The sequence below is a fragment of the Poromitra crassiceps genome (genome assembly GCF_964638095.1).
Source record: "Poromitra crassiceps genome assembly, chromosome: 13".
Classification (NCBI taxonomy): Eukaryota; Metazoa; Chordata; class Actinopteri; order Beryciformes; family Melamphaidae; genus Poromitra; species Poromitra crassiceps.
The window spans coordinates 16,591,589-16,619,065 of NC_139644.1; the positions used below are offsets into that span (position 1 = coordinate 16,591,589).

The 27,477-nt window shown below is 44.1% G+C and overlaps 2 protein-coding genes across 3 annotated transcripts in view; both read right to left on the bottom strand.

Annotated features, from left to right (window-relative positions):
* baiap2a (BAR/IMD domain containing adaptor protein 2a) overlaps nucleotides 1-20,292 on the bottom strand; it is an 83,892-nt gene extending 63,600 nt beyond the window's left edge. For both annotated transcript variants that reach the window (XM_083650242.1, XM_083650243.1), the window contains exon 1: nucleotides 20,095-20,292. In XM_083650242.1, coding sequence (XP_083506368.1) covers nucleotides 20,095-20,166 — 72 coding nt within the window. In that variant the 5' untranslated portion in view covers nucleotides 20,167-20,292. The remainder of the gene's footprint in view (nucleotides 1-20,094) is intronic.
* Nucleotides 20,293-21,821: 1,529 nt separating this feature from the next.
* On the bottom strand, nucleotides 21,822-26,751 carry LOC310787531 (charged multivesicular body protein 6-like). Its single transcript, XM_083648981.1, has 8 exons — nucleotides 26,573-26,751; nucleotides 26,066-26,175; nucleotides 24,816-24,903; nucleotides 24,119-24,205; nucleotides 23,649-23,714; nucleotides 23,072-23,152; nucleotides 22,295-22,370; nucleotides 21,822-22,192 (listed from the first exon to the last, which is right to left on the bottom strand). Exons 1-8 carry the CDS (start codon nucleotides 26,636-26,638, stop codon nucleotides 22,143-22,145), a joined length of 624 nt encoding a protein of 207 aa, XP_083505107.1. The 5' UTR covers nucleotides 26,639-26,751; the 3' UTR covers nucleotides 21,822-22,142.
* Nucleotides 26,752-27,477: the final 726 nt, after the last annotated feature.

Below are 27,477 nucleotides of genomic sequence, written 5' to 3' on the forward strand. Positions count from 1 at the left end.
GCATAATATCTTTCTCCATCCTACCCCCTGATCTCATAATATGTCCAAAATATCCGAGCTTCTGCTTCTGGATGCTCGCTTCCAGAGACATTTCTGATTCTATTTGTTCAATCACTGACTTGTTGGTCCGTCTTGCTGTCCATGGTATTTTCAGGACACCACAGCTCAAATGCATCTATCTTTTTCCTTTCCCCTTTCCGCACAGTCCACGTTTAGCTGCCATACGTCACTACTGGAAACACCAGTGCTTTGGCCAGTCTAAGTAAGTTTTGTATTTGACAGATAAATCTGGGTCTTTCCACTCTGATCAGACTGGTCAATGTCAGCATCCAATGCCAGGACGGTATGACGGAAAATAGTGGTTTAAGAACCGTGGTATACTTTGAAACCAGCCATCTACCACACACACACACACACGCACACACACACACACACACACACACAGACACGCGCACACACACACACACACACACACACACACACACACACACTAATGACATGCAAAGGGATAATTTCAGCAAAGTAACACGGGCTGATTAGGACCAAGGGGAATCACGAGCAATCTGAAGTGAAGAAGTTCTCCTCCTCCTCCTCCTCCTCCTTCTACATGGCAATCAGCCCACAGGCCTGAAAAGACCCGGGATCACTGTGAGGCTGAGGATGTGTCATGTGTTGACTGGGGAGGAGAAGCAGCACGAGATAATCAGGGAGGAATGTATAGAAAGTGGATAAAGTAGGGATGGGACTAATGACAGACTCTCTCGCTCTCCCCCCCCTCTCTCTCTCTCACACACACACACACACACACACACACACACAGTGGAGCAGATTTATGGAAGGTCTATCTATCTCAGTGGCAGTGTGGTGAAGATACCTTTGATGTAAATGTCCTTATCTTGCCAAGAGAAATTCTATAAATTGCAGACAGCGCAGAGCTCCCCTCTGACACAATGGGCTCGAACCGACTTCGGCACAAATGGTTCCACTGCCCTGCATCTACCACACTGCCCTGCATCTACCACACTGCCCTGCATCTACCACACTGCCCCGCATCTACCACACTGCCCCGCATCTACCACACTGCCCCGCATCTACCACACTGCCCCGCATCTACCACACTGCCCCGCATCTACCACACTGCCCCGCGTCTACCACACTGCCCCGCGTCTACCACACTGCCCCGCATCTACCACACTGCCCCGCATCTACCACACTGCCCCGCATCTACCACACTGCCCCGCATCTACCACACTGCCCCGCATCTACCACACTGCCCCGCATCTACCACACTGCCCCGCATCTACCACACTGCCCCGCATCCACCACACTGCCCCGCATCTACCACACTGCCCCGCATCTACCACACTGCCCTGCATCTACCACACTGCCCTGCATCTATCTACCACACTGCCCTGCATCTACCACACTGCCCTGCATCCACCACACTGCCCTGCATCTACCACACTGCCCTGCATCCACCACACTGCCCTGCATCTACCACACTGCCCTGCATCTACCACACTGCCCCGCATCCACCACACTGCCCTGCATCTACCACACTGCCCCGCATCTACCACACTGCCCTGCATCTACCATCTACCACACTGCCCTGCATCTACCACACTGCCCTGCATCTACCACACTGCCCTGCATCTACCACACTGCCCTGCATCTACCACACTGTCCTGCATCTACCACACTGCCCTGCATCTACCACACTGCCCTGCATCTACCATCTACCACACTGCCCTGCATCTACCACACTGCCCTGCATCTACCACACTGCCCTGCATCTACCACACTGCCCTGCATCTACCATCTACCACACTGCCCTGCATCTACCACACTGCCCTGCATCTACCACACTGCCCTGCATCATCTACCACACTGCCCTGCATCTACCACACTGCCCTGCATCTACCACACTGCCCTGCATCCACCACACTGCCCCGCGTCTACCACACTGTCCTGCGTCTACCACACTGTCCTGCATCTACCACACTGTCCTGCATCTACCACACTGTCCTGCATCTACCACACTGTCCTGCATCTACCACACTGCCCTGCGTCTACCACACTGTCCTGCGTCTACCACACTGTCCTGCATCTACCACACTGCCCTGCATCTACCACACTGTCCTGCATCTACCACACTGCCCTGCATCTACCACACTGCCCTGCATCTACCACACTGTCCTGCATCTACCACACTGCCCCGCATCTACCACACTGCCCCGCATCTACCACACTGCCCTGCATCTACCACACTGTCCTGCATCTACCACACTGCCCTGCATCTACCACACTGTCCTGCATCTACCACACTGCCCCGCATCTACCACACTGCCCTGCATCTACCACACTGTCCTGCATCTACCACACTGCCCTGCATCTACCACACTGCCCCGCATCTACCACACTGCCCTGCATCTACCACACTGTCCTGCATCTACCACACTGTCCTGCATCTACCACACTGCCCCGCATCTACCACACTGCCCCGCATCTACCACACTGCCCTGCATCTACCACACTGCCCTGCATCTACCACACTGCCCTGCATCTACCACACTGCCCTGCATCTACCACACTGTCCTGCATCTACCACACTGTCCTGCATCTACCACGCATTGTTCTTCTGTCCCATCTTTTAAACTATTCTTCTTCTTGCAAGCACATGGAATCTCAGGCTTATATGCTATATCTGCAACACAATGGCTACGCTCATGAGAGGTAGCATTCCATACACAGATGATTACATTTCACAGAAAGAATGCTGATTTGATTTAAAGGAGCATGCTCAAAGATAGACACACGAGTCCACATTTGGGCGTCTCGCATAGTTGCATTTTCCTCATATCTGATAGTGACACACTTGGCTAATAATGAACTATTAAGGACCAAGGTCAGATTCAGGTCCCTGTGATGTGTGTGTGTGTGTGTGTGTGGGGGGGGGGGGGGGGGGGGGTGGGGAGAGATAGAGGATAGCGGGGGTTGGGGGTTCCAAATTACTGACCAAACACTCTATTTCAGTGATTGCTGTCAGAATATAGAGCCATTTAACACTTATTTTAACACAAAAACATCGCTGAATGCAGCTTTAAATGCTTGAAATATGGTCTGTGGTTAACAAACGTTTATGAAACAGCACAGTTTGGGTTCAGCAAGATAATCTTCACAAATGAGGAGGACCACTTTCATGATTTTCCAAGCGTACTGTAAATGCGTTTTTTAAACGCAAATTTCAGAAAACGCTTCAAAAGTCGTATTGGGAAGATGATTATTTCATGCATTTAACCGACATTCCCATACAAAAATCCCATTGACTTTTACACGTAAGAACCAGGAAGTGCAGGGACTTCTGGATACGCCTGCAAAAATACGCCATCCCTGCGGTACTCTACGCCTCCAGCAGCAGCCAGGGCTATTAGCAGCAAAGGCATAAAGAATGTACCTGTCAGGGTTGCTACCTTACTGGGTCAATAAGAGGCTTCCAGATGTCTTTGATTGAGCTCAATGAAAACATGATGTGCTTCCACAGCCTATGGAACCATCACCTTAACTCCGCGGGAGACGTTTGTCTCCTGTCCTGTGACCTGAATGAATGAGCCAATGGGGCAGCAGCGTTTGTCTGGAGTGTCAGAGCCTGGCTGTGATAACCTGGCCTCTGATCAGCTCTTTGTCCAACTCCAGCAGGCACGCTGTGAAGAGATAGCCTGACCTGACTTTGCACTGGCAGGGCTCCAATTATGGACCCGTGACCCTGCGGACTCCTCAGAACCGAGCCAAGAATATCAGCGCGACAACACTGTACATCTGTGTGTGTGTGTGTGTGTGTGTGAGAGAGAGAGAGAAAGAGAGAGAGAGAGAGAGAAACAAGACAGAGAGAGAGAGAGAGAAACGGAGAGAAAGACAGGGTTGAGTATCGGCTGGATTTTCCTCTATCAATTCCAATTCTGCTTATCAAATCCATTTGTTATCTCAGTTCCAATTCTCATCATTGAGGAAGATTTAGATGAATTACAAACCAAATATACTGAAGTAAATAATGGATGGATGGAAAGTGTTGTGTTTAGAGTCTGTAAGGACAATCCACCTAGAAGTATCCCACTACTCTGACAACTGTTTCCAAAGTGTTGTGACAGTAAAGGATCACAGAACTGACAGCATATCAATAATGTATTTTCCCCACTTAAAAATGGAGGAGACGCACCTTCTTCGCCGCAAATCTGGCCATTGCATCTGTAACCTTTCGAGACGTCTGCAGTGCACCGCGTTGAGAACGGTGCGCGCTTTTATATCTTCATGCCGTGTGAATTCTTCGTCATGTCAGAGGGGCTTCCCCGCTGCAGTAAATTATCTTGCTGTAGGTATTACATGTGGTTGCTGCAGTACTGCGGCTTCTCATTGATGTAGCTATCTAATAAGCACTGATTTAGACCTGGGATGTCAGGTGAAGGCAATTAACTACCTGTTAGGACAGAAAACAAGCAGGACCCTGAGGAGCGGGATAATGCTAGGTCCTGCAGGTTCTGCCAAAGAAATCAAGCACAATATACAAGTGGAATAAATAAGGCTTCAGATAAGATTCAAAAGTCACGTTTCTTAACGAATCCTTGGTTCATGAGAATCTAGAGCTGGAGCCGGTTGCACAAAGCACAAAGGTTTTCCTTAGAATCAGAATCAGAATCACTTTTTTTGCCACAGTATGCAAGTTACATAGGAGGAATTTGTCTTAGTGTCTGTATGCAGCGTAGCGGTCACATCAATATACAGAGATAAAGAAGTAGGAAAGATAACTAAAAGACAATCACAGCATTGCAAGTCCAATCAAATCAAATATATCTATATACTGTACAATATGTACATGAGTGGAGAAGTGTTCCGTGGATATTAAATATGAATTTACATTCAATTTTCAGTCTAAAATCGGTTGCACAAAACACCCTTAAATCTTCTCTTGAAGGTGAAACATTTTAAGGAAAACATAAACACAAGATCTAAGGGTGTTTTGTGCAGCTGATTCTATTTTATGGACACCTTAACTCAGACTCTAAGGAAAATCTTAAATTAAGGTGCTTTGCTTTGTGCAACCGGCCCCAGGGCTCTTGCTATGGGACTTGGTACTAGATTCACTCACAACAACTTGGCTAAACAGGAGGACTTTATAGCATTTATTATTAGTGGCTCAAGTGCAGGAGGGAAACCCGCCCAGGTCACATCTCACCTCAAGTCTCACCTCGACCAAGTCTCCTGTCTCCCACCTTTGCCCCGCCTCTCTGTCTTGTGCCAGCAGCACACAAACAAATTGCTCACCAGAGAGCAACTATTTACCCCCACATCTGTTTGTTTACTGCAGCCAGCCACCGTGACCCCCCCCCCGTCTCCCACCCCCACACCGACCACTCAAACCAACACAGGCATTGGTAACCATGACAACCGAGACCTAGACTGGTTTGGAGCTGCATGTTAGTCATTTATTTGCTAGCTTTGGCTCTGTGACCAGCTCCAGCTTCACACACATTCTTTTTGTTGGGGGAAAAACACTGGTTGAAATCCCCCAAAACATTATTTTAACTCGAATCAATTGTTGAAAGTTCTGTGGAAAAGCGGAGGAAAAACACTGGGAGATCTGAAATCCTCCCAAAACATTATTTTAACTCGACTCAATTGTTAAAAGAGATACTGGCTGAAGATTATTGTTTCTCCAAAAGGATATAATAACCTGACGCTGCTGCCAGATGGTTTGTTTTCACATAACCACCTGGGAACGAGTCCTTCGGGAAACTGTTTCAACGGATGGGCACTTTCAAAAAATACCTGGCAGGTGATTGGATGAACCGTCTGTCTATCACGTCTTTATCGCGGGCTCGCTCTCGCTGACGTCACACCAAAGCCCTGCCCCTAGCTGCCTCATCATAGGACGCTGATTGGTGCAAACCACCGGTGGTTAGGATTCAAACCGATAGATTGGAGGGTGGCGAGATGGATTTGTCATGTGATCATAATCTCATGATCTCGCACAAATCCAGCTGCCTCACAAGGTTACAAAAGGACAAGTCAAGGCAGATCAACACATAATGAATAGTTTTATCAACCAGTTAGGCAAGTCAAACTGAAAGCATTTCACTCCTGTCCTGTCTGAGGTCATTCAGTGGTTCTGTGGAGACAAAATGACTTTTTTTTTTGTATGCAAGGGTGTTTATCCATGATTATGTGTGTATAATATACATTTGTGCAGATCTTGTTGGTGATCTGATCTCCTTTCTTGCAACTTACAATGTTAACAGGGAATACAATGTAAACTCAAAATGCATTTAGGCTACAGCTCCTGCTGACCCGTCCCACAATGTCTGTCAGTCAGTCTTTGTAACAAGAACTCAATTTGAAACAGAAAACATTGTCTTTTCCAATATTGTGAAATCTGCCTTGAAGGCAACAGTGTCTTTTTCTTTCAATCTTGAGTCATGACTCCACCCCCCCCCCCGCCGCCCACTCCAACTGAGTCTATTCCACTTCTGGCACAACTGCCTTTTGACTTTGTAAGCTTCTTTTTCTTGCCACTGCACCAGTTGCTGCAAGAGACAAACATCCAATACAAAGAGGGAAGGAAATAGCAGTTTTGTTGACACTTTTTTCATCAAAAGAATCAACTAAATATTGCCCTAGCAATATTACCACTGCCTCCAAGCTCAGCCCCAACTTGAAGGTAAAAAGGAAGGATTGGATTGAAAAGGGTGAATTCTGGGACTCAGAGGGGCCCCATGCTTTCCTTTGCCTGTGGCCCCCAAATCACTAAGTCCACCCCTGCTCTCATGCTGACACGTCAGGGAGTCACAGAAAACACAGAACGCTAAAATGTCCATTCTGCAATATTGCTCCGCTTAATTATTGTCATAGTGTGTGTGTGTGTGTGTGTGGGTGTGTGTGTGTGTGTGTGTGTGTGTGTGTGTGTGTGTGTGTGTGTGTGGGTGGGTGCGTGTGCATAATGCAAATGTGTGGGAACACCAGCTTACTCTGCTGTTTTATCACAAGCCAATTATTACATAGGCTTCATATTAGGCCTGCAACGAACGATTATTTTCAAATTTGTTGATTATTATCTCGACTAATTGATTCGTCGTTTGTTCTATAAGATGCCACAAAATGGTGAAAAACGTCACTTTGTCCTGACCGACAGTCCCAGAACCCAAAGATAATCAGTTTACTGTCATTCAAGACCAGTGTTGGGAGTAACTAGTTACTAAGTAACTAGTTACTGTAACTTAACTACTTTTTCAGTAACTAGTAATCTAACTAATTACTTTTTCAAATTCAGTAACTCAGTTTACAGTACTAAAATAGTAACTGGGCTAGTTACTAGTTACTTTAGGACATGAAAATAACGGACAACTTCAGAGGATTACCCAGTTTCTGATCCTCAGACCTAGTCCGGGGAGAGAGCTGCAGCTGCAGCCAGAGAGCCCCAGAGGCTAATGACCTTGATAGGCTATAAGCCTCCCCAATAAGTGAATGTTCAATGCCTCACGGTGGCCACAGCAACACTAACATAATGTGTGCATTAATAAGACAATCAAAGCAGACTTTTAAAAGTAACGCAAAAGTTACTTTCCTAGTAACTAATTACTTTGAAGTAACTGGTAACTTTAAAGTAATTAAATTACCTTTTCAGAGAAGTAACTAGTGACTGTAACTGATTACCAATTTTCAGTAACTTGCCCAACACTGTTCAAGACTAAAAACACCAGAAAATAGTAAGAAGCTAGAATGAGAGAATGTTAGTATTTTCTTCTTAAAAAAATTACTCAAAATGCTTAGTCGGTTACAAAAAATTGTTGCCGATTACGGTAATTTTCCGTCGATCGACTGATCGCCTAATCGTTGCAGCTCTTCTTCATACGTTAACTAGCTTGCGAGGATCTTGAGGGCTCCACGATGCCACAGATCATTCTTCGCAGATACACAGGTGGAAGACACCCACGAGAGAGAAAAAAGCGTGTCCCACTGGCCGGTGGCCGGGTTAACACCAAGTTTCACACTGCGTGGAGGAGATGGACTCATCAAAAGGGACATGTAATCCATGCGGGGGGTTATATGCGTGCCTAATTGCCTATTTGAAGTACAACAGCATGACTGGTCTGGGCCTGAGAGGATCGTTGCGGTTGTTCTGCTCAACTAGCCTGGTGGGTGTAGCGACGTAAGCGTAGCCAATGCTACTGAAGCTAGCAGCATCTGCCACCAGAACAATACAATACCCACAGGCATGTTAACTGAAGCCCATGACATGACCGTGATTATAAGGCCACCGTCCGGTGCAACAGTACCGCCTGACTCTCTCTCTCTCTCTCTCTCATCTCTCACTTACTCTCATCTCTCTCTCTCTACTCTCTCTCTCTCTCTCTCTCTCTCTCTCTCTCTCTCTCTCTCTCTCTCTCTCTCTCTCTCTCTCTCTCTCTCGCCTTCTCTCTAATTACAGCTTAAGCCTCTCCACAGTAATTAGGGACTATTTCAACGAGGATGTGGAATGTCTCCTTCTTCCTCTCTCCACCTCCTTCTCTCTTCCACCCCCGCGCAAAAAGCAGCATCTTGGCTTCTGTGTAATGAAAAGAATAGCATTATCCATGCTGCTTTTCCAGCAAGTTTTGGAGGACAATTCATGTTCTTCACAAGGTGACTTCATCTGTCAAGGCGTCTTCCCAGCAGTCACCACGGTGCATAGCCTTGGATTCAGCACGGAGCATCTCTCCACTCCTTCTCCTTGAAAGATTAGCGAGTAAAAGGAAAAGAGACAGTGTCTCTAAAGCATCCGCCCCCAGACGTGCAGAGAGGAGGAGGCGGGTGAAGCGGAGGAATGGTCCTCTCTCTCTCTCTCTCTGCATCACCGTCTAAGGAGGAAAGAAGAAGAGCTGCAGTTCCAAAGGCAATTAATGTTATGATGTCGGCCATCTTTCCGAGGCCGCGGGGCGCCAGCGGGCGTAAGGTTGTTGAAACACTTGAGTTTGGAGGCAGATGTTCAGGAGCTGAAGTCATTTTAAACTCCATTAAGTCCAATATATAAGGCAGGCAAGTGGCGCCTGATGTGATAAATTGCTGAGAGTAATGTGGTGATAGATGGTATCTTTATTCGCTAGCTGGCACTGACTGCAGGGTAGTTCTTATAATGTATTAGACCATAGGGAGAAAAGGTGGCACTGTATATTATAGTTTCTTCAGTAACAGCTTTCAGGGAGGGGGGGCGGGGCGCTTTACATTGGAGCTGTGACGGGGGCGGGGCTTTCACAGGATGAGAGGAGGAACACGCCAGTGTTGGAGAGGTGCTGCTGACCACCATGAAAATACAGGTGTGAAGGAAGGAAGTCCCACACTCATATAGCCACAAGGCAAAATACAGATTATAATAATTTACGTGACATGACAGTGTTCTAACAGGGTATGATGGGGCGTTTACAGAGTCAAATAAAGAAGCAAAGCACGCACATTAGCAGGTGCAGGACAAACAAACGACCAGCAACAGGTAAAAGAAGCAGAGTCCGCACACTGAGTAGAGACTTCTCCTAAATAGATTTATTGTGTTTACGTCTCGGTCGAAAAGACCTTCCTCAGAATGACTCATTCTGAAGAAGGTATTTTCGACCGAAACGTAAACACAATAAATCTATTGTCTGGGAGAAGTCTCTACACAGTGTGTGGACTGGACTCTGCTTCTTTTAGCTTTTACAGAGTCCCCCCTCCTCCAATTGTACTTGGCCCATTCCCCCCTGCTACCCTCTCTGCCGATCTGGGGAGAGCTGTAGACTAGCACATACTTCCTCTGATACATGTGCAAGCACCAGTCGCTTCTTTTCACCTGACAGTCAGGGGTTTCAGCGGCAGGGCACGTGGGAGGATCACGCGACCCCCCCCCCCCCCAGTTCCCCACCCCCCGAACAGGCACCCCAAACAACCAGAGGAGGCACAAGTGCAGGAAACAGGCCACATATCCTTAATCCAGCTTCCCACCCACAGACACGGCTAATTGTGTCTGTATGGATGGACGCCAGACCAACACGGAGGTAACACGGGGGCTCGAACCGGCAACCCTCATGTTGATAGGCAGGGAATCTACCGCTGCACTACCCCGGACGCCCTCTGAAGAGCATTTTTCATCAGTTAATACAGAATGAATGCTTCAATACATCCCTCCATCTCTGGCTGAAACTAACTCATGCATGCCAGAAGCCATGCAACCTCTGTCCCCCATGCCTTTGTCTTCCTCGCACTCGTCTTCTCTCCAGCCCTTCACAGACTGCACAATTTCAGCACAATGATATGACAGCAACACATAAGAGTAAGTGCACGTTGTTGCTAAGAAACCACCTGTTCAGATCTCCCACATGAGCTGGTGGTGAAACTGGAGTCCTCTTATCAGACAGAATATCATTCATTTTGAGTGTAGTGTAGTGAATGTCACGACAAATTTCAACGGAAACAATAACCGGGCGTCCGAGTGGTACAGCGATAGATTCTCTGCCTACCGCAACACGATGGTCGCAGGTTCGAGCCCCCGTGTTACCTCCGGGTTGCTCGGGAAGCCGGATTGAGGGTATGTGTCCTGGACTGGTCGCTGCACTAGTGCCTCCTATGGTCGGTCAGGGCGGTGGGCGCCTGTTCGAAGGGAGGGGAACTGGGGGGAATAGCGTGATCCTACATCCTGCCGGTTAAACTCCTCACTGTCAGGTGAAAAGAAGTGGCTGCCGACTGTACATGTATCAGAGGAAGCATGTGCTAGGGGGAGTTTGCCGGGTGCAATTGGGGAGAAAACGGAGGGGGAAATCAGGATTTTTTTTTAACATAAAATAACAATAATATATATATTTAAAAAAAACACCAATGGGTACTGGGGAAGTGTCAATGTTGAGATTAAACATATTTTGGGCTATGCCATCGCAAATACATGTACTGTGATGTATCTTGGTAACATCGAACATGTTGTGACGAGAGAGGACCTCTACTAGACCAAAGTCTTACTCGCAGCTAGTAAGAAGGCTATTACCAGAAACTGGCTAAACGCAGACACCCCAAAACAGGGGCAGTGGTTGGAAATTGTTCGAGAGATCTTTTCTATGGAGAAACTTACATATCTTTTGAGAGTCAAAGAGGATGTTTTTGAAAAGAAGTGGATAAAATGGAACATGTATGTGAGTCAGGGCACCGACTAAATGAACGCATAATTAAAGTAACTGAATGAATGTATGAATGAAAGAATATATCTGGACACTAATGCCTACCCCACACTACAGGATAATTTGCAAGATTATGGCCAAGATTCCCCCCTCCCGATTTTCTCGGGGGTGCTCCCGATTTGAGCCGCGTCGGGCAGATAATCTTCCCAAATTATCCTGTAGTGTGTGGGGTTCAAAGATTCACAATCGGGAAGACTGCCTCTTCCCGATTGTGAATCGGGCATATCTAACATGTTAGATATTTACAACCCGACAGGCGATTGCATCTTGAGCAGAGAGCCAGTAGTAGCTGTGTTTCCATTACAGTTTTTCGCAAAATAATCTGGTCCGCGTCCGCCCGCAGCCCCACACAGAAACAAAGGACGAGGAAATTGTCATCGAGGTGAAATACCCGTGCGTCTTTGAACGGGACGGAAAACTAATGCTATACTGCAAAGCATGTAGCCTACAACAAGCGCTTAGGTCTCATACGCTTCCCGCATCGGCGAGTGTCCGCACGGAAAAGTGAGTCAAATCAGCAGACGCCCCCTCCACAAGGCACCTGTGCAGACGGTTTTCGCCTGGTCGTGCACAGTAGGCCTACACCCCGAATGGACGCGGCTGGGCGGACAAAGTGGAGTTTTCAAGACTTCCGCGAGCAGAAACCCACACAGTGTATAAAAGCGCCACACGTTTCCTCGTCAAGATTCAGTCTCTCATTTCCGTGCGACAGCCCAAACTTCAAGCATAATTCCAGCATAACGCTATACTGCAAAGCATGTAGCCTACAACAAGCCTACAACATACACCTTGACCAGCACATCCTTCAAAAACATTTTACATTTTTTTAAAATAAGATTTGTTTAGAAAACGAAATGACACAAATGTATTATTATTATTATTATCACTACTACTACACCCGGTGCGCACACTGAATAGGCATTTTAAAAGTTAACGTCGAGCCCTGCTTCCAAGGTGAATCTTCGGCATAATCTTCTAGTGTGTGGGGTTGCGTTTGAACAGACGCGATTGTGTGTGTGTCCCAAGATTGAAATGTAAAAAAATCTGCTCTCTCTGTCCTGTAGTGTGTGGGCTCTCAAGATTTTTATAATCTTCAAGGATTTGAAAATCCTGTAGTGTGGGGTAGGCATTAATGTGATTTTCTTTTTGGTTATATGTGTCAGTTTTTTGTTTGAAGGTTTGTTTGTTTGTTTTTGTATTGAGGCCGATGTGCGGCTGCTATATTGTTTTGTTCATACCTATGTGAAAAACTAATAAAAATTTGAGTGGGAAAAAAAAACAAAAACACCAATGGCATAGGAGGAAGCCTCTTAAATGGAATAAGGTGTATTTCACATGAGGATTTGATCATATGGGTTAGCGGAGCAGGTCAAGAATCATGACAGTGAGAAAGTGAAGCACAGAGTATAGTGTGTCAACGACTTCATCCAGCTATTTTGTTGTCTTCATAACAGGCATTTGAGATAATAGCATCCGCTGCTTTCCGGGCGGTGTTGACACTGTGGGCGTGGTGCTGCATGGGAACAGGACTGTTGTCCTGAGGGCTGCTACAGACACGGCACACCCATCTACTCCCTTACCTGCCAGGGTGTGTTCCAGACCTGTAGCCTGCCTACCACATACTGCATATACCGAGCAGCGAACACTCGACACTCCTGAGTGACTGACTCTGAATCAATACAAGTAAAAGGAATATTGTACTAGAGGGCGTGTTCAAATTGTCTATAACATTCCGACTCTCAATCGTGTTGCATTTTTTTTTTTTGATGAACTAAACACTGTTCTTCCTCGCTGTTTATTCTCCTCCTCAGTCTGCTATTGTCCATTTAGATATTGGTCTCATTTTTCACCCTCTCCCATTGATTATGGCTGGGTATCGCTACTCCATACCTTTAAGGTATCGACTGAAATGACCCAGTATAAACCAACTAGTATGGAAACTCCTCCAGTCAAACTATACCTGCATTCGATCCTTTTAGTACACAGATCTGGGGGGGGGGGGGGGGAATGACTATCTGTATGGTTTTACTGGCAGGTCGCAGCCAATCACTGCAAGCGTCCTTCGATTTAATGTGACGTGTGATTGGCAGCTAACAGCTCATACGGTCTGCGGTGGTGAAGTGGAGTGCGGTGTACGTGATGGAGTTGTCAGTAATATAAAAAGTATCCAATGAAGTACTGTATTGGTATCGGTATCACTTTAAGGATACTGGTATTGGTAATGTTATGGTCATTTTTCAAACGATACGCAGAGTGGAACAAGATCCCTTAGTGAAATTCTCTGAATGGTTTTAAAAACCTTCTGAAATAATTATTGCTGAGTAAGCTAGAGTAATGTGCTGAGCCTTTTGTTGAAATGGTTTTTGAACTTGTGTTGATTGTATCTCTTGTTTTTATTCTCGATTGTTCTATATTGTTTATGATGTTATGCGTTACTGTATGTCTTTATAAGACCAGGGACCATGTTGGAAATAACTGTTCACACTTTTACACGTTTATCCCTTGGATTTTGTCGTCTTTTGTATCCATAATAAAATCAACCAATCAATCAATCAATCAATCAAAGCAAGCACTACCATTGATCAATCACTTCTATTTGTCCTGCTTCAGCTACAGCGGAAATGCTCCCCCTCCCCCCTCCAGCCAGGTCGGCGCTCAGACTTGTGGACACGTTAAGAGGCTTGACCTGTGCCTCTACACCTCCCTCAGACGCCCTGCAGGGGTCGACCTTCTCAGCTCCCTGCTCTGGCCAGCTGGCGGAGATCACTGCAGCGCTTCCACTGATCCGCAGGCACACAGGTACAGACGCAGCCACCCACGCCAAGCACACTGTCAGTGTGTCTCTCTCTCTCTCTGTGTCAGTATGGGAAATAGATGACTAGATGGTGATCTCCGTGTCTGGAACTGCCTGTCTCTGTGAGTGGAGACCGCAGAAGTGAGTCACGCAGGCTCAGGCTGAGGTTATGGGGTTGACTCCCCTGCTGATTAAGTCCAAGTCATCCCCAAAAAACTAAGGAGTGTCTTTGGTTGTTACCAAACTAACAATAAAGCTCAACACAGTCATGTGACCTTTCTTGCCCCAGAAGTGAATTCCCCATTCATTTTCTCCATAGACATTTCGAAACATCCTTATCTAACGAGTGTTAAGGCTTGAACCAACCAAGCCCACCAGTCTTCCAGAGAATCGTGAGTGACCATAAAACATTTCACTTTCAGCAAAAACAAAAAATACGTGCGAGAAAAAAAGATCCAAATTTTGCCCCCCCCCCCCCCCCCCCCCCCGGCTTGTATTCTTTGTTTTTGCTGAAAGTTAACACGTTCACTGCCATTGACGAGTTATCTCGGCTTACAGAATCCAACCGTTCACTGCCAAAGACGAGTTATCTCGGCTTAAAAAAAAAAAAAAAAAATTGACGGTGGGACGTTGATCTAACCCTTTTACGTCTCCTACACCAGAATTGGAGGTATTGAATGTGTATAATCTATTTTACCGACCCACTGAGTGGCGACATGTCTCTCCACAGTAGAAAGAGGCGACCCAAAACTGGAGGGAAAAGCGCGAGGAAGCCGTTCTCATACTGTAAAATTGATGGCGAAAACGCTTTCACTTTCGCGCTGATGCACAGTGGTGGCAACGGTGGGGGGTTCCAAGAATAGATTGGATGCACACTTTGAAACACGCAGCATAAATATGACCAGAATCGCAAAAGCTTCATCAAAGCTCTCAACCAAAACTCCACGAAACGAGCGAGTCCACTTCCTCAAAGAGCGGCCGCGCAAACAGGCACAGCAGCAGCAGCAACTTCGTTGTGACACGCCCGCTGCAGAGCCAGGGAGGCAGGAGGAGAACACACACGGAGGGAGGAGTTGGAAGCAGAGGGGGGTTTCCTGCTGTTATGGAGGAAATTACTGACGTCGGATGTCTGACGTCTTACTGATGCCAAAAATGAATGGTTAAAGTGACTGTTCTATCGAATTTCACAAAAAGCCGTTTATCTCTGAATACTTTTTCTGACGCTGAAACCATGCTGTATTCAACTGCTAATGCTTACATAACTACTAACTCTACAAACTAACTCTTTTAGACAGAGAAAGCACACATTCTATTAGTTCTTTTGAGATATTGTGTGTTCACAAAATCTTAGCAGAAAAGAATCCTCGGGTCTTGAAAGATGAGCCAGAATCCTCAAAAAAAACCTCTGGCAGAACCTACCTACAGTAAAAAAAAAAACGTCTGGCAGTGAATGTGTTAAATGTTTAATGGTCACTCGCGATTCTCTGGAAGCCTGGTTGGCTCGGTTAAAGCCTTAAAACTCCTTATATAAGGATTTCTCAAAATGTCTATGGAGAGAATGAATGGGGAACTCACTTCTGGAGAAAGAAAAGTCACATGGGACTGTTGAGCTCACCATGGGACTCTGAATCTGAAGTCCCGCCCCCCTCACTGTGCCTACAATCCCTGCCCTGTTACACACACACACACACACACACACACACACACAGGTTCAAATGAGTCACACAGCAGTTTCCCCCCCCCCCTTATCTCCCCTGCGATTACTCAGCTCCTGTCCAACTCTCCCACTGTCTCCAGTGTGACTGTGCAGCCGCGGTTTGCCTCCGCATCTCCCTCTCTCCCTCAGGCCAACACACTGGCATATGCAAAGTGATGTGTGTGTGCTGTGCATGCACGCAGACAGCACACACAAACATCACTGTCTAATAACATATGTGTGTGTTGAGCTGAATGAGTTATTTGGACACATGTCTCGGCTCCCTACTCATTTTGAATATGATACGACACTGTAGCCAATAGCCATGGGATTAAGTATCCGCTTTACAATGGGCTCATTTTCAGCTATATTGTATGAATAGTTAAAAGGATGACAATACAATTATACACTGGGCCCAACCTGCGTTTCAGGGGGCCAAAAACATATCTGAATCCGTTTCAGGTTAAATGAATCGGTAGACAAGAAATGTCCAATGACCTCTGATGACGACAGAACTTTATCGACTGTCGGAACTCAAAGAGCTAGATTATCTGGGAACTGAAGAATGAGATGACAGAGCTTTATCTTTACTCTGTGCATCTGCGGACCAAGAGGAAAATCTATGATTCCCGTCTGACTTTGGCAGTGAGATCTGATGTAAATATCAGATCAAGAGTAGAATCAGGAAGGACAGGGAAGGGCGTATGACGCCATTGTAAGACGGCGCTCCTCTTGTGGTGAGAGGGGGGCATCTGTATAGGCTGGGATAGAGAATCCCCAATAGAGACAGTCGGCATGTGTGGAAACGCCCACAAAATGTTATACGGCTGGCGCGCGATTTGGGTAAAACCGCCGATATATCTCATGGGCTGACTCACCAAAGGACGGTGCTGCAGCTCTAAACTACAGGTTTGGGGATTCTAGAGCAGAACACAAGACGTCTGCTCAGATGTGCGTTTACTGCGGTGGTTAAATCCCTGATTGTGTCTGCCTGGTCTGTGCTAGCAGCTAAATTCCAACTTTGCTGAATGGAGAGAACGGGGGATTTACCCCACCCTGACCACGCCCCGAGCCAGGCTGAGCCAGCTAAACCATGACGAGACATCGCCTCAACCTATAGGTTCACTCACAATATGCATCTAAAAGTGAGAGTATTTGTTGTGCTTTTATTTATATTTCAACTATATTTCAACTATTTTCAAATATTTGAACTGAACTAGTTTACTCTAACTGGATCTCGCCTGTACTTTTGCACCTTTTAATTGTGTGTTTGTTTTTTGCTTTACTGTACTTTTTATCACTCTGTAAAGCACTTTGAAATTGAGTCAGTGTGTGAAATATGCTATACAAACAAAGCTGCCTTGCCTCTGCATCACAAGAATCTTGATATATTGTTTCCTATATATGTCCCTCAGATCTTTTGCATTGTAACATATAGTGTCAGAATTCAACTGTTGACTGTGCTTGTTTACCAAAGCAGTGTGGAGTAGATATGGAGTACAATACTGTACATGAGCCGCCAATCATTCTCCTGCACCCTATGACCCTTAAAAAGCATAGCTTAAAAAATTTGTGGGGGAAATGGCAGCCTGGAGCATCGCCTGCTGAACTCATTCATACTCGTCCTGAAGCTCAAGAGCTGGTTTGGCAACTCAGATCCTTGTTTACCTGGATTAATTTGCCCAACCTAGTCAACCACATTGGCTCAGAGTCAGTCAGAATCAACTATACAGTCTATCTATAGCCAAAATGCCAAAACGCTGGAAAGAAAACCTGACAATAAGATAAAGAGTCTGGTCGTGTTTATGGCTTGAAGACCTTTAGAGGTCAATGCACATCATGGTCATCGTCACCGATCGACTTTTGATCGACCAAAATACCTTTGGCTCCTTGAAATAGGGAGATAATGTGTAACAAGGGCTGTAGCTTTACAGTGATCATTCAATGTGGCTGGCAGCTCCATCAAACTAAAGCTGGCAGACGGCACTTAGATTTTTGCGATTTTGCATCCAAACAAAGTCCTAAGAGGGAGTTGAATAATCAAACGTGGCACTGACTGCTCACAGTGTACTGTACGGTGGGGCCGAAGTGAAGCCACCTGTTTGACTAACGGTAAATAAATAACTCTAGGCTGCAGGGTTGGTTGGAGGAAGCACGGGGAGTGCCGGACACGCCAGTGACTGACTGTAGATATGCCCTCTCCGGCCTCCGTGCTTTATAGGTCAGATCCCTGGTGGTGTGGCACAGAGGCTCTCCACTCCACCACCCATCAGTGAGCCAGGCTGTCTGTCAGGGGTTTAAGGTTCCTCCGCCGACGGGCCCACCACCACTGGGCTCAAACGTGGACGAGGAGGAAAGGTTTCTCTTGCATGTCTATGTGTAGGCTAAGTCACATTAAGGTATAAAACCAACGAGTTTGGAGCAGACCGGGCCGGCCAGCATCACATACATACACAGTGACTGCAGGCTATGTGACCAATGCAGCACAGAAATATATGCTCTACTCTAATGAATCACTCACTTCCCTTGTTGGGCTCTAAAAGCAGCAGCAGTCAGTCAGTCCTCTGACAAGTCTCTGCTCATCTGATCTGACCTCCTTTCTGATACATGTTGAATCCCTGGAGAGAACCCAGCGGCTCCCCTGTCCCTCTTCTTGGGCTCCGACCTTCTTTTAGGGGAATTTGCACTGGCTTAGGGTAGCCTACAGTGGTACTAGTGAGCAGGGTAGTCTAGTGGCGACACCGTTATGGGTTTTAAATGTATATACATAACCCATAACGGTATATCTTGAGGAATATAAGAAAAGCCACCTCCTCTGGCTGGAATGAAAAATCTAATCAAAATGGAAAGCTGAGATTGGAAAATCACGATGCAGACACAGGTGTGGCACCCCCATAACAACTGGTTTTGTTAGCATTCCATCAGTATCAACAGGTGCTTCCCACTCAGAAACATAGCAACAGAGCCAAAGCAAGGACTCCAAGGAATCCAGCCAGTTAGAGTGATTTATAGCAATCCATTCAGGGCCAGGGATTATATATATATATATATATATATATATATACCGTGTATATATATATACCGTGTATATATATATATATATATATATATATATATATATATATATATATATATATATATACATATAGATGTGTGTGTGTGTGTGTGTGTGTGTGTGTCTTTTATTATATATATATACTGTATATATATATATAATATATTATATATATATATACACACACACACACACACACACACACACACACATCTACATATATATACATATATATACACATATATGTGTGTGTCTTTTATTATATATACATACATACATACACACACACACACACACACACATCTACATATATATATATACATATACATACATATATATATATATGTCTGCAAGCACATGCAAATGACAAGGTCCCGGGTGGAAATAACTTGTGTCCCTATATAAGTCACCCTGTATGTGTTTTGTTCCAACAACTTTCCAAAACAGTGAATCATGGAAGACAGATCGGAAAGTGTAATTGAGTGGAAGGTTCAAGGCATGTTCTGCAGAACAGGTTTGGATGTGGAAATCCCTATAGGGCAAATGTTTGCAGTACTTGTTGCAACACAGACCCAACCTTCCCTGCCCATCAAACACCAACTCCTGGAATGTCTCCACTGACTCCAGCAAGAAAACTCAAGGAATCCATTGGAATTTGAACACATAGAAATGCACTGAAAGCTGAATGGTTGGTTAATAGGTACATTATTGAAAGCATGGTTAATCAATAATCTAATCTAGTGTGCATGTTTTTTTTTCCACCTTTATTTCACCAGGCAAGTCATTAAGAACAAATTGTGTGGCCTGTGTGTGTGTGTGTGCGTGTGCGTGTCGAGGAGAGAGAGACAGAGATAGAGAGGAGAGAGAGAGAGAGAGAGAGAGAGAGAGAGAGAGAGAGAGAGAGAGAGAGAGAGAGAGAGAGAGAGAGAGAGAGAGAGAGAGAGAGAGAGAGACTTTCGTTCTGCAAGGTTTGAAGCATGAAGTCTGGCTGACAGGTGCGGCAGTCATTACAGGTGGCATGCGAAAAAGAAAAGTAAAAGGGGAAAGAGACAATAGCCTATCGTGGAAAATACATCAAAGCAATGAACAGAGCATTTGTGAACGATTGGCGACTGATCAGTCAATCGCCTGGGAGCTCTACTGCGCCTCTCCCTAAAAAGATTATCGCAAAAGATTCGTGAGGCTCTGAATGCGCTTTTGACAAAAGAGTGAGAGCAAATTCTGCACCATAAAGGAACAACCGTGTCTGTCTGATGATATAATTAAATAATTAATATCATGCATCCAGACAGAGGCACCAAACTTTCCTCATTAGTTGAGCAGTTACCTTGTAGACATTCTCCGTTATGCGGTGAACCTCGTCGGTGCGAGACATGTTGAAATCTTCGGCCAGGACCATAAACGGTATTTTCCTTGGGGAAAGGTAGATCCACGCAAAAGGCGAAATGGGTAAATCAACGAGTTCAATCAAACTAATGTGCGAGGTGACACGCCTGTGAGAGTTTAGCGATGCTGCGCTCCAGAAACCCCACTCCAACTAAACACACCTTCCCTCTCCGCTGGTGACAGGCTGGCTGCAGTGCTGCCTTCACTGACTACTCGTGAGCTTCGAATTCTCACCGGTTTAGTTAGTGATGTTGTGTTAGTGGCTGTTTTGCTTGTTTGTTTGTTTGTTTGTTTGTTTGTTTTAGAAATCAAGCTGGTATTAATGATATGGAAAGTTATTATTATTATTACATACACTGTGTGGAACCAGTCTTTCACAGAGCTGAAACAAAGACAGTCGAGTCCATCCAACCTGCATTAACAAAGTCAAAATGGAAATATAGTCTACAATAACAGCCTGCCTCCCTACTCATTTAGATCTATATATTAAAGAATGGCATAATTATAGAATCCATCACTTGTTGACATGGCTTCGATGCTCTCTACATCATAGCAACTCGGGTACTTTCCCATGTATTCACTAGTTTGTCGGGTGGTTCGTGTGCGCTCAAATCGTAATCCCCATATTTCCGACAGTCCAACAGCATTAGAACGCAGCAGCATTTTGTCAAATCGCAGATTTGGTGCGCCACCCACCCCTCCCATTATCTCCGAGCCAAATGAGATTATTTCTGTAATATTAAGAAGGAAATTACTTTTTCCTTTTACAAAGATCACATTTTAAACAGCTGAAATATAATTGTTCGTCCTCAAATCTTTATAATATGCATGTCTTAACATTTTTATTAGGACTTCTAGCATGCCTGTAATTGTCCTATATGCTAAGGCAGGAGACTTACTGGATAATCAATGTAATACTGTTATTTGTGTAGTATCCTTCTAAAGTTATTATAGGATACTACACAAAATACTGCTATCATCTGAGTAGGCTATAGGCTATTATTATAAAAGTATGTGCAATGCAGTGCAGTTTCTCACTTTACATATGAACATATGTAGGCCATACAATTGCATTGCATTATGTAAGGCATACTGTAACTGTTTGTAGTAACACCATGGGTGATGTTTTTCTCACAGTGCATAATTGGTGTTAGGTCCATTGTATATACATGGCAATTAGCCTAAGTGCCCACATAGTGTAGGGTTGTAATTAAATACTGTATTGGCTTTCTCATCTGGGGTAAAAAAAAAAAAAATGTCTCCCACATATCAGCAACACAAGCTTTCTAATTTATCTCAATGTCGATAACCACACATGCTTCACTGAGGGAATGTGAATGAAGACACTTGTTTTAGTCGAGTCAAAAAAAACTGGTAAGTAGTGCCCTCTTCTGGTGAATGGATTTTACACATTAAACTCCAAATTGAGAAGAAAAAATATTCTGTGCAGGAAAAACAAATAACTTAAAACATGTCATCATTAACCACTTTCAGAGTCAGTAGAGGCAGTAGAAGCATAAATATTTTAACTGAATTATAATAATAAAAGGTCAAAAGGTAAACCAGGTTTGGGGAGGGGGGCAAGAAAATGCTATTTTAGCCACACTTGACTTTAATGTGTAAAACATCTAAAAATGTGCAGTGTTATTCTGATATCATCAGTACAGGTACAACGTGACACTGCTTTGCCAATCCAAATCGGACACAGCAGAACAGAATAGTTCACTTTCCTTCATGTAGTTCATTTAAAAAAATGTGTCCAGTGGAGAGGAGCAGCAAACCAGAGTATAGACACAGTGCTAATCTTCTGAAATGTGTAATGGTGCACCGACGTGTGTGTACCTTCATTCCACACCCACTAACAAACATCTCCGCTTTTCTTTAACAATGAAATACAGTTCGTAATAAAAGTCCAATCTGTGCACAGAGAGCATGGCTGCTCCATGTAGTGTGAGCCCAACACTGCATATCCACACCAAATCCAGTCCATTAGGCTGCCAACATCTCCCTGTCCGGCTTGTTCTTTGCTTGTTTCCTCTCTAGAAAACACAAAGTGAAGCAGATACCGTCAGTTTGAGGTCAATTATACACATCCGTATCATGTATGATGATGTGAAAGACGGAGGTTAACAATATAGCACCTGGCTCAGCTTTAGCCGCCTCTGGGACCTCCGGTATTTGCTCAGTGGGAACGTCTGGAAGTGCTACATCTTCTCCCTGTTCCAGTGGCGGATACACAGAATGTATCCAAAGTCATCCAAATGTCAAAAATGCATGGTTGTCAAGATATAAACAAGCTACTTTTTATCTTAGTTCCTCAAAAGTTCACTTTGGAGGTGTGACGTTTTTGTCCAGCAACATGCTGCAGTAGCCTGGTAAAAACCAGAGGTGGGACCAAGTCATGTGACTCGAGTCCACACCTCTGGTAAAAACCATCCTGACGATAAGGTGATCTCATTCTGTTTTGCTCGATGCATCAGTCTGGACTCCGAGCCATCCTCATCGATTTCAGTGGGTGAGAGTAACGTTGCTTGCCTTGACAGACAACTCCCTCGGCCAATCAGTGTCACCAAATTTAATCCAAATTCACCTGGAGGAATGGCGAAAACGTTCCCGCCCCCGCAGAGAAACTCCTGCTATTGCATACTCTTCTTCTTGTTTAATTGTTGTTATTGAGTATATTTCTGCCATAACTGCACTTACGGTTGTGTTTACTCTACATGTACGTTACCGCTCGTTGCTTCAGCAGACGCCATACTGTTTTGCCAGCAGCGTCCCTGATTGGCCGGTTACATTATCAACTACGAGGCAGATCCTTGATTGGCCCGGGTACAGTACATTATAATTTCTGGAAATCGCACTGGGGTCAATAATGGATAAATAAAGGTTTAAAAAAAATAACGCAGATGAACACCCACCTGAGTGATAGCTTCCAGCTCTGCTAGGACAGCATCTTCATCCTCCTGCGTTAGCGACCCAGCTAGCATCTCATCTATTTGCTGCAGGACCATAAAATGTACATTAGTTGGATGCATAATGACAACATATTTGTTTTCCTTTATTGAAGTACAAGCATGAAAATCTCATTGTATGTGCTTGATAACTAAGATTACAGTTCCAAATACTTCAATGAACATTGAAGGGGGGGGGGGAATGTTTTATTCAATAGACAGTTGTGGTGAAAAAGTATTCATGTGCAGACATGACATCTAGAAATGTTCCGACTTAGCCAATCAGCATCCTCTCAAATTGTCTAATGTAGGAGGGAAAAACTTTAAGCATAATTTCACGAAAAAGCAATGTGTTGGGACTTAGTTCTTGGTAGTGACCTTTAGCAATAGTACAATACCAGGACTTTACAATACAAAGACTGTAACATACTCAGGTTCATACCAAATACCTGTAAACAATTGGATGGGCAACAATAGCTACACACAACTTCACACGTGCTCTTGACTGCCATCAAGTGGATGTTGACAATAGTAGGATATTTACCCTTTGATACTCAATAGCTTCCTGGGTCTCATCCATGATTCTCTCCACATCCTCTATAGACATGACCTGGCACAAACAAGACAAGAACTCAGTCCCCACATTAAGGAAAAGAGGGGTTTTCCACATACGGTTAGTGGCTGGATTGTGTGAGTGGAGAGAATTTCCAGAGCAAGATCTGAACACTGTATCCAAGGATGTGCTGCAGTCACACTGCTGTAGTCAAGGATTTGCTTCTTAATCCTTTAATCTTCAAACAATGTGCACCAGCTATGCGAACACAAAACACAAGCTTTCTGTGCTGCTCAATCCTCGCGCCAGGATCACATTAAAGAAAGTAAGCTTTTCACTAGAAAGTTTGACAGTGTATGCATAATCAGTTTGCTTGAAAAAGCACGGACTGCCACAAATGAAAAGCTTAAGGGGGTATTATCACAAGAGGCAGTCAAAATACATGAAAGAATATTTATTACCTCATGCATACTCTTCAGACAATCATTGCCAATCTTGAGCCCCTCGATGACTTTCATCTCAATTTGGGTAAACTCAATATCTTGAACCTGTTGAGAAAAAGAAAAAAGTAGTCATAGGTGATCAAAATGTTTATGTTCCATACTATAAATTTAACTAGATAATAATTAACAAATTATTAATCGATTAGTCGACAGAAAATTAATCGACAACTATTTTTATAATCGATTAATTAAGAAAATAATTTGAATTCTTTCATTCCAGCTTCTTAAATGTAAATATTTTCTGGTTTATTTAGTCTTCTATGACAGTAAACTGATTATTGTGTTGTGGACTGTTGGTCAGGACAAAAGAAGACATGTGAGAAATGTCATCTTGAGCTTTGGGGAAAACGTGATCCACATTTTTCACCATTCTGTGACTTTTATAGACCAAACGATTAGTTGATAAAACAATCAACAGATTAATCGATAATGAAAATAATTGTTAGTTGCAGCCCTAATTAACAAGGTTCCCAAGGAAACAGCATTTTGAGAGCTTCCTGCTTCCTTATGTTGATGTATTTCCTATTGAAACAGGATATAGAAAGCTGGCTGTATTTGGGAGGGGCAGAGGGGTGGGATTGTTCAGAAATCAGTGTTGGTATTAATGATTAAATACTGAATGACATCAAATAGTCAAATGCAACAAGATCCTTACCATGCGCTCTAGGTTTGAAATCTGATTTTCAGTCTTGTTTAGTAGCTGATCCTGATACCGCTTCTTCTTAAGAAGCAGCAGCGCCTTCCTGCAGTAACAAACGGAAAAGGTAAAACAAAACAAAACAAAACATTATCACAATGTTTTAGTGTAGTCCTAAAATGACTAGTATTACAAACAAGACAATTGATATACACATCACAGATCATCCTGTTGGTTGTGAGGAAGGACCTACACCTTGTCAAATGTGTCAGGATCTGTGTCTAGTTGTGGAGTCTGTTTAGGGTTATGTTTGTGGCAGAATTCTCCCTATACGTGTCTTTATCACAGGTCTAATGTGATAACCCTAAACCCAACAAATACAAGACTAGAAGAAGCCTATTTTCAGGGAGGCAGTGCAGTTTTTCTTAAAGGGATAGTTTGGTTTGTTTGAAGTGGGGTCCTATGAGGTACTTGCATACAGTCAGTGTACTGGGTAAAGCACTCTTGACGCATCGCGCACTGATATAGGAGAACTGCACTCCAGCCGCAGCAGGCACAGAGAGCTGTCTGCTGAGTGTGAAGGAGGCCATGAGCAAAAACGTAAAAAAATAACAGAAAATAAATACATAAAATGCTTCCATACTGCTCACCTGGTGTAATCCAAGTCTCCACAAGCCCTGAGATGCCAAGTTGACTTGAAAAGATGTCATTTACACCCTGGTTTTAACTGAAACCTTCATTGTAGCCAGGTTGTGCAGCCGCTTTCCTTTCATCGCCACCTGGCTACAGTGAAGATTTCAGCTAAAAACAGGGTGTAAATGACATCTTTTCAAGTCAACATGGCATCTCAGGGCTTGTGGAGACTTGGATTACACCAGCTGAGCAGTATGGAAGCATTTTATGTATTGTTTCTGTTGTTGTTTTTTTACATTTTTGCTCATGGCCTCCTTCACACTCAGCAGACAGCTCTCTGTACCTGCCGCGGCTGGAGTGCAGTTCTCCTATATTTCGGGACGCGATGCGTGAAGAGTGCTTTGCCCAGTACACTGACTGTGTGCAAGTACCTCATAGGGCCCACTTCAAACAAACCAAACTATCCCTTTAAACCTAATGTTTTGTTTTTATTAAATAAACGTAGGATTTCTGCAATATTTTCCACAACTGCACATTTTCCACTGCCAACATGGAAATGGTGTTAAATCTATTGTTTAATCTAATGTGAACTGCACAGGGTAGATCAGATAGCTGTAGGTCTCTACAGTACTTACTCTTTCCTCCCATCCTTCAGCAGCTGCTTGGCCAGAAGCCTCTCCTTCTCCAGCTGTACTGTGATTCTCTTCTGGTACTGCTTCAGCTTATCTCTTTGCTGTTTCAGTTGCTACAAATAGAGAGAAAGCCATAGGCTAAATGTAATAGCTTATTTCAGTACACACAGGTGCAACTAATTAGCACAATGGCATGTAATAAAACTATAATGGCCATAGGTAGGCTAAATGTTAATAGCTATAGCTTGAGTATGAGTAAGTAGTCAAATGTATTGGTTTGTTAATCAAGCTAACTGTACCCAACCAATTCATTGTTAATCGTTAATTGGTTCAGTACAGTGAGGAATTATTTTTTATTGACGAACAATGAACATAAAAGGAATGGGCTATCTTTAACTCAAGCTATCAACTGGCCATAACGCAACATTGACAGGTAAACATAGCCTAATAACGTTACATAACGTTACTGATCAGGGCAATTGTAAACTAATCTGCTACAGATCAGCTCACCAAAATCGCTTTGTCTTGTTCCGTTACTCGAGAAGGGCGACTCTTTCTCCCAAATACGTTTCCCATTATTTAGCAACATCCCCCTGCATTGATAAACAAGATATTACTTCTCAGAAAGCATCTTGTTATAACATTTAACAGCCTGAGATTGCTAGCACTATCAGGCTAGCGCTCTGGCTAACACCATAGCCACACCTCTTCCGTGTTACTGTTTCCTACGGCAAGTGGGAAAGGACGTTTCTGTTCTTTCTGTCTTCCACGATGGATATACAGCACAACAACAGGTAATTAATACTTGGACTATTATGGCAGTGATGATGACGGTATTATATTATAAATTATTCATGTACTTAGATTTATGTTCTGTCTTAAATAGTAAAGTATGTTTGGATATATTCAAAGTAAATAGTATAGTCAGATCAGACAGTTTCATGTAAATTATTAAAGGACTCTAGTCCAATAAACAGTGTGTGTGTGTGTGTGTGTGTGGGGGGAGGGGGGTATTATTAGTATATTGCACCTTCTCAACACATGGTATTCTTTAGCAAAGGACCTTAATGCAAACTTATGCCATTTATTTTGTCAGAATTGTGCTAATTTGACTAAACACCTATTGGAAAACCTATCCCTCTGGGTGTCGACCGAATCAAATATATTTAGAACTCCAAGCTACAACCCTACTTTCCTGGTGTAATTTTTATTTATATCCAGGTTAATGCATGCATATTTCCGATTGTCCTGAGTTGAAATCATTCCTCTGAATCTTTAAAACCCAATGCATTATTACTGTAGATCTAGGCTACCACAGTAACAGTAAATAATCAAACTGTCATTACCAATTAACAAACTGTACACGGGTTTTGAGTAATATCCTTTATGCACGAACATTACATATCAATTTAGTC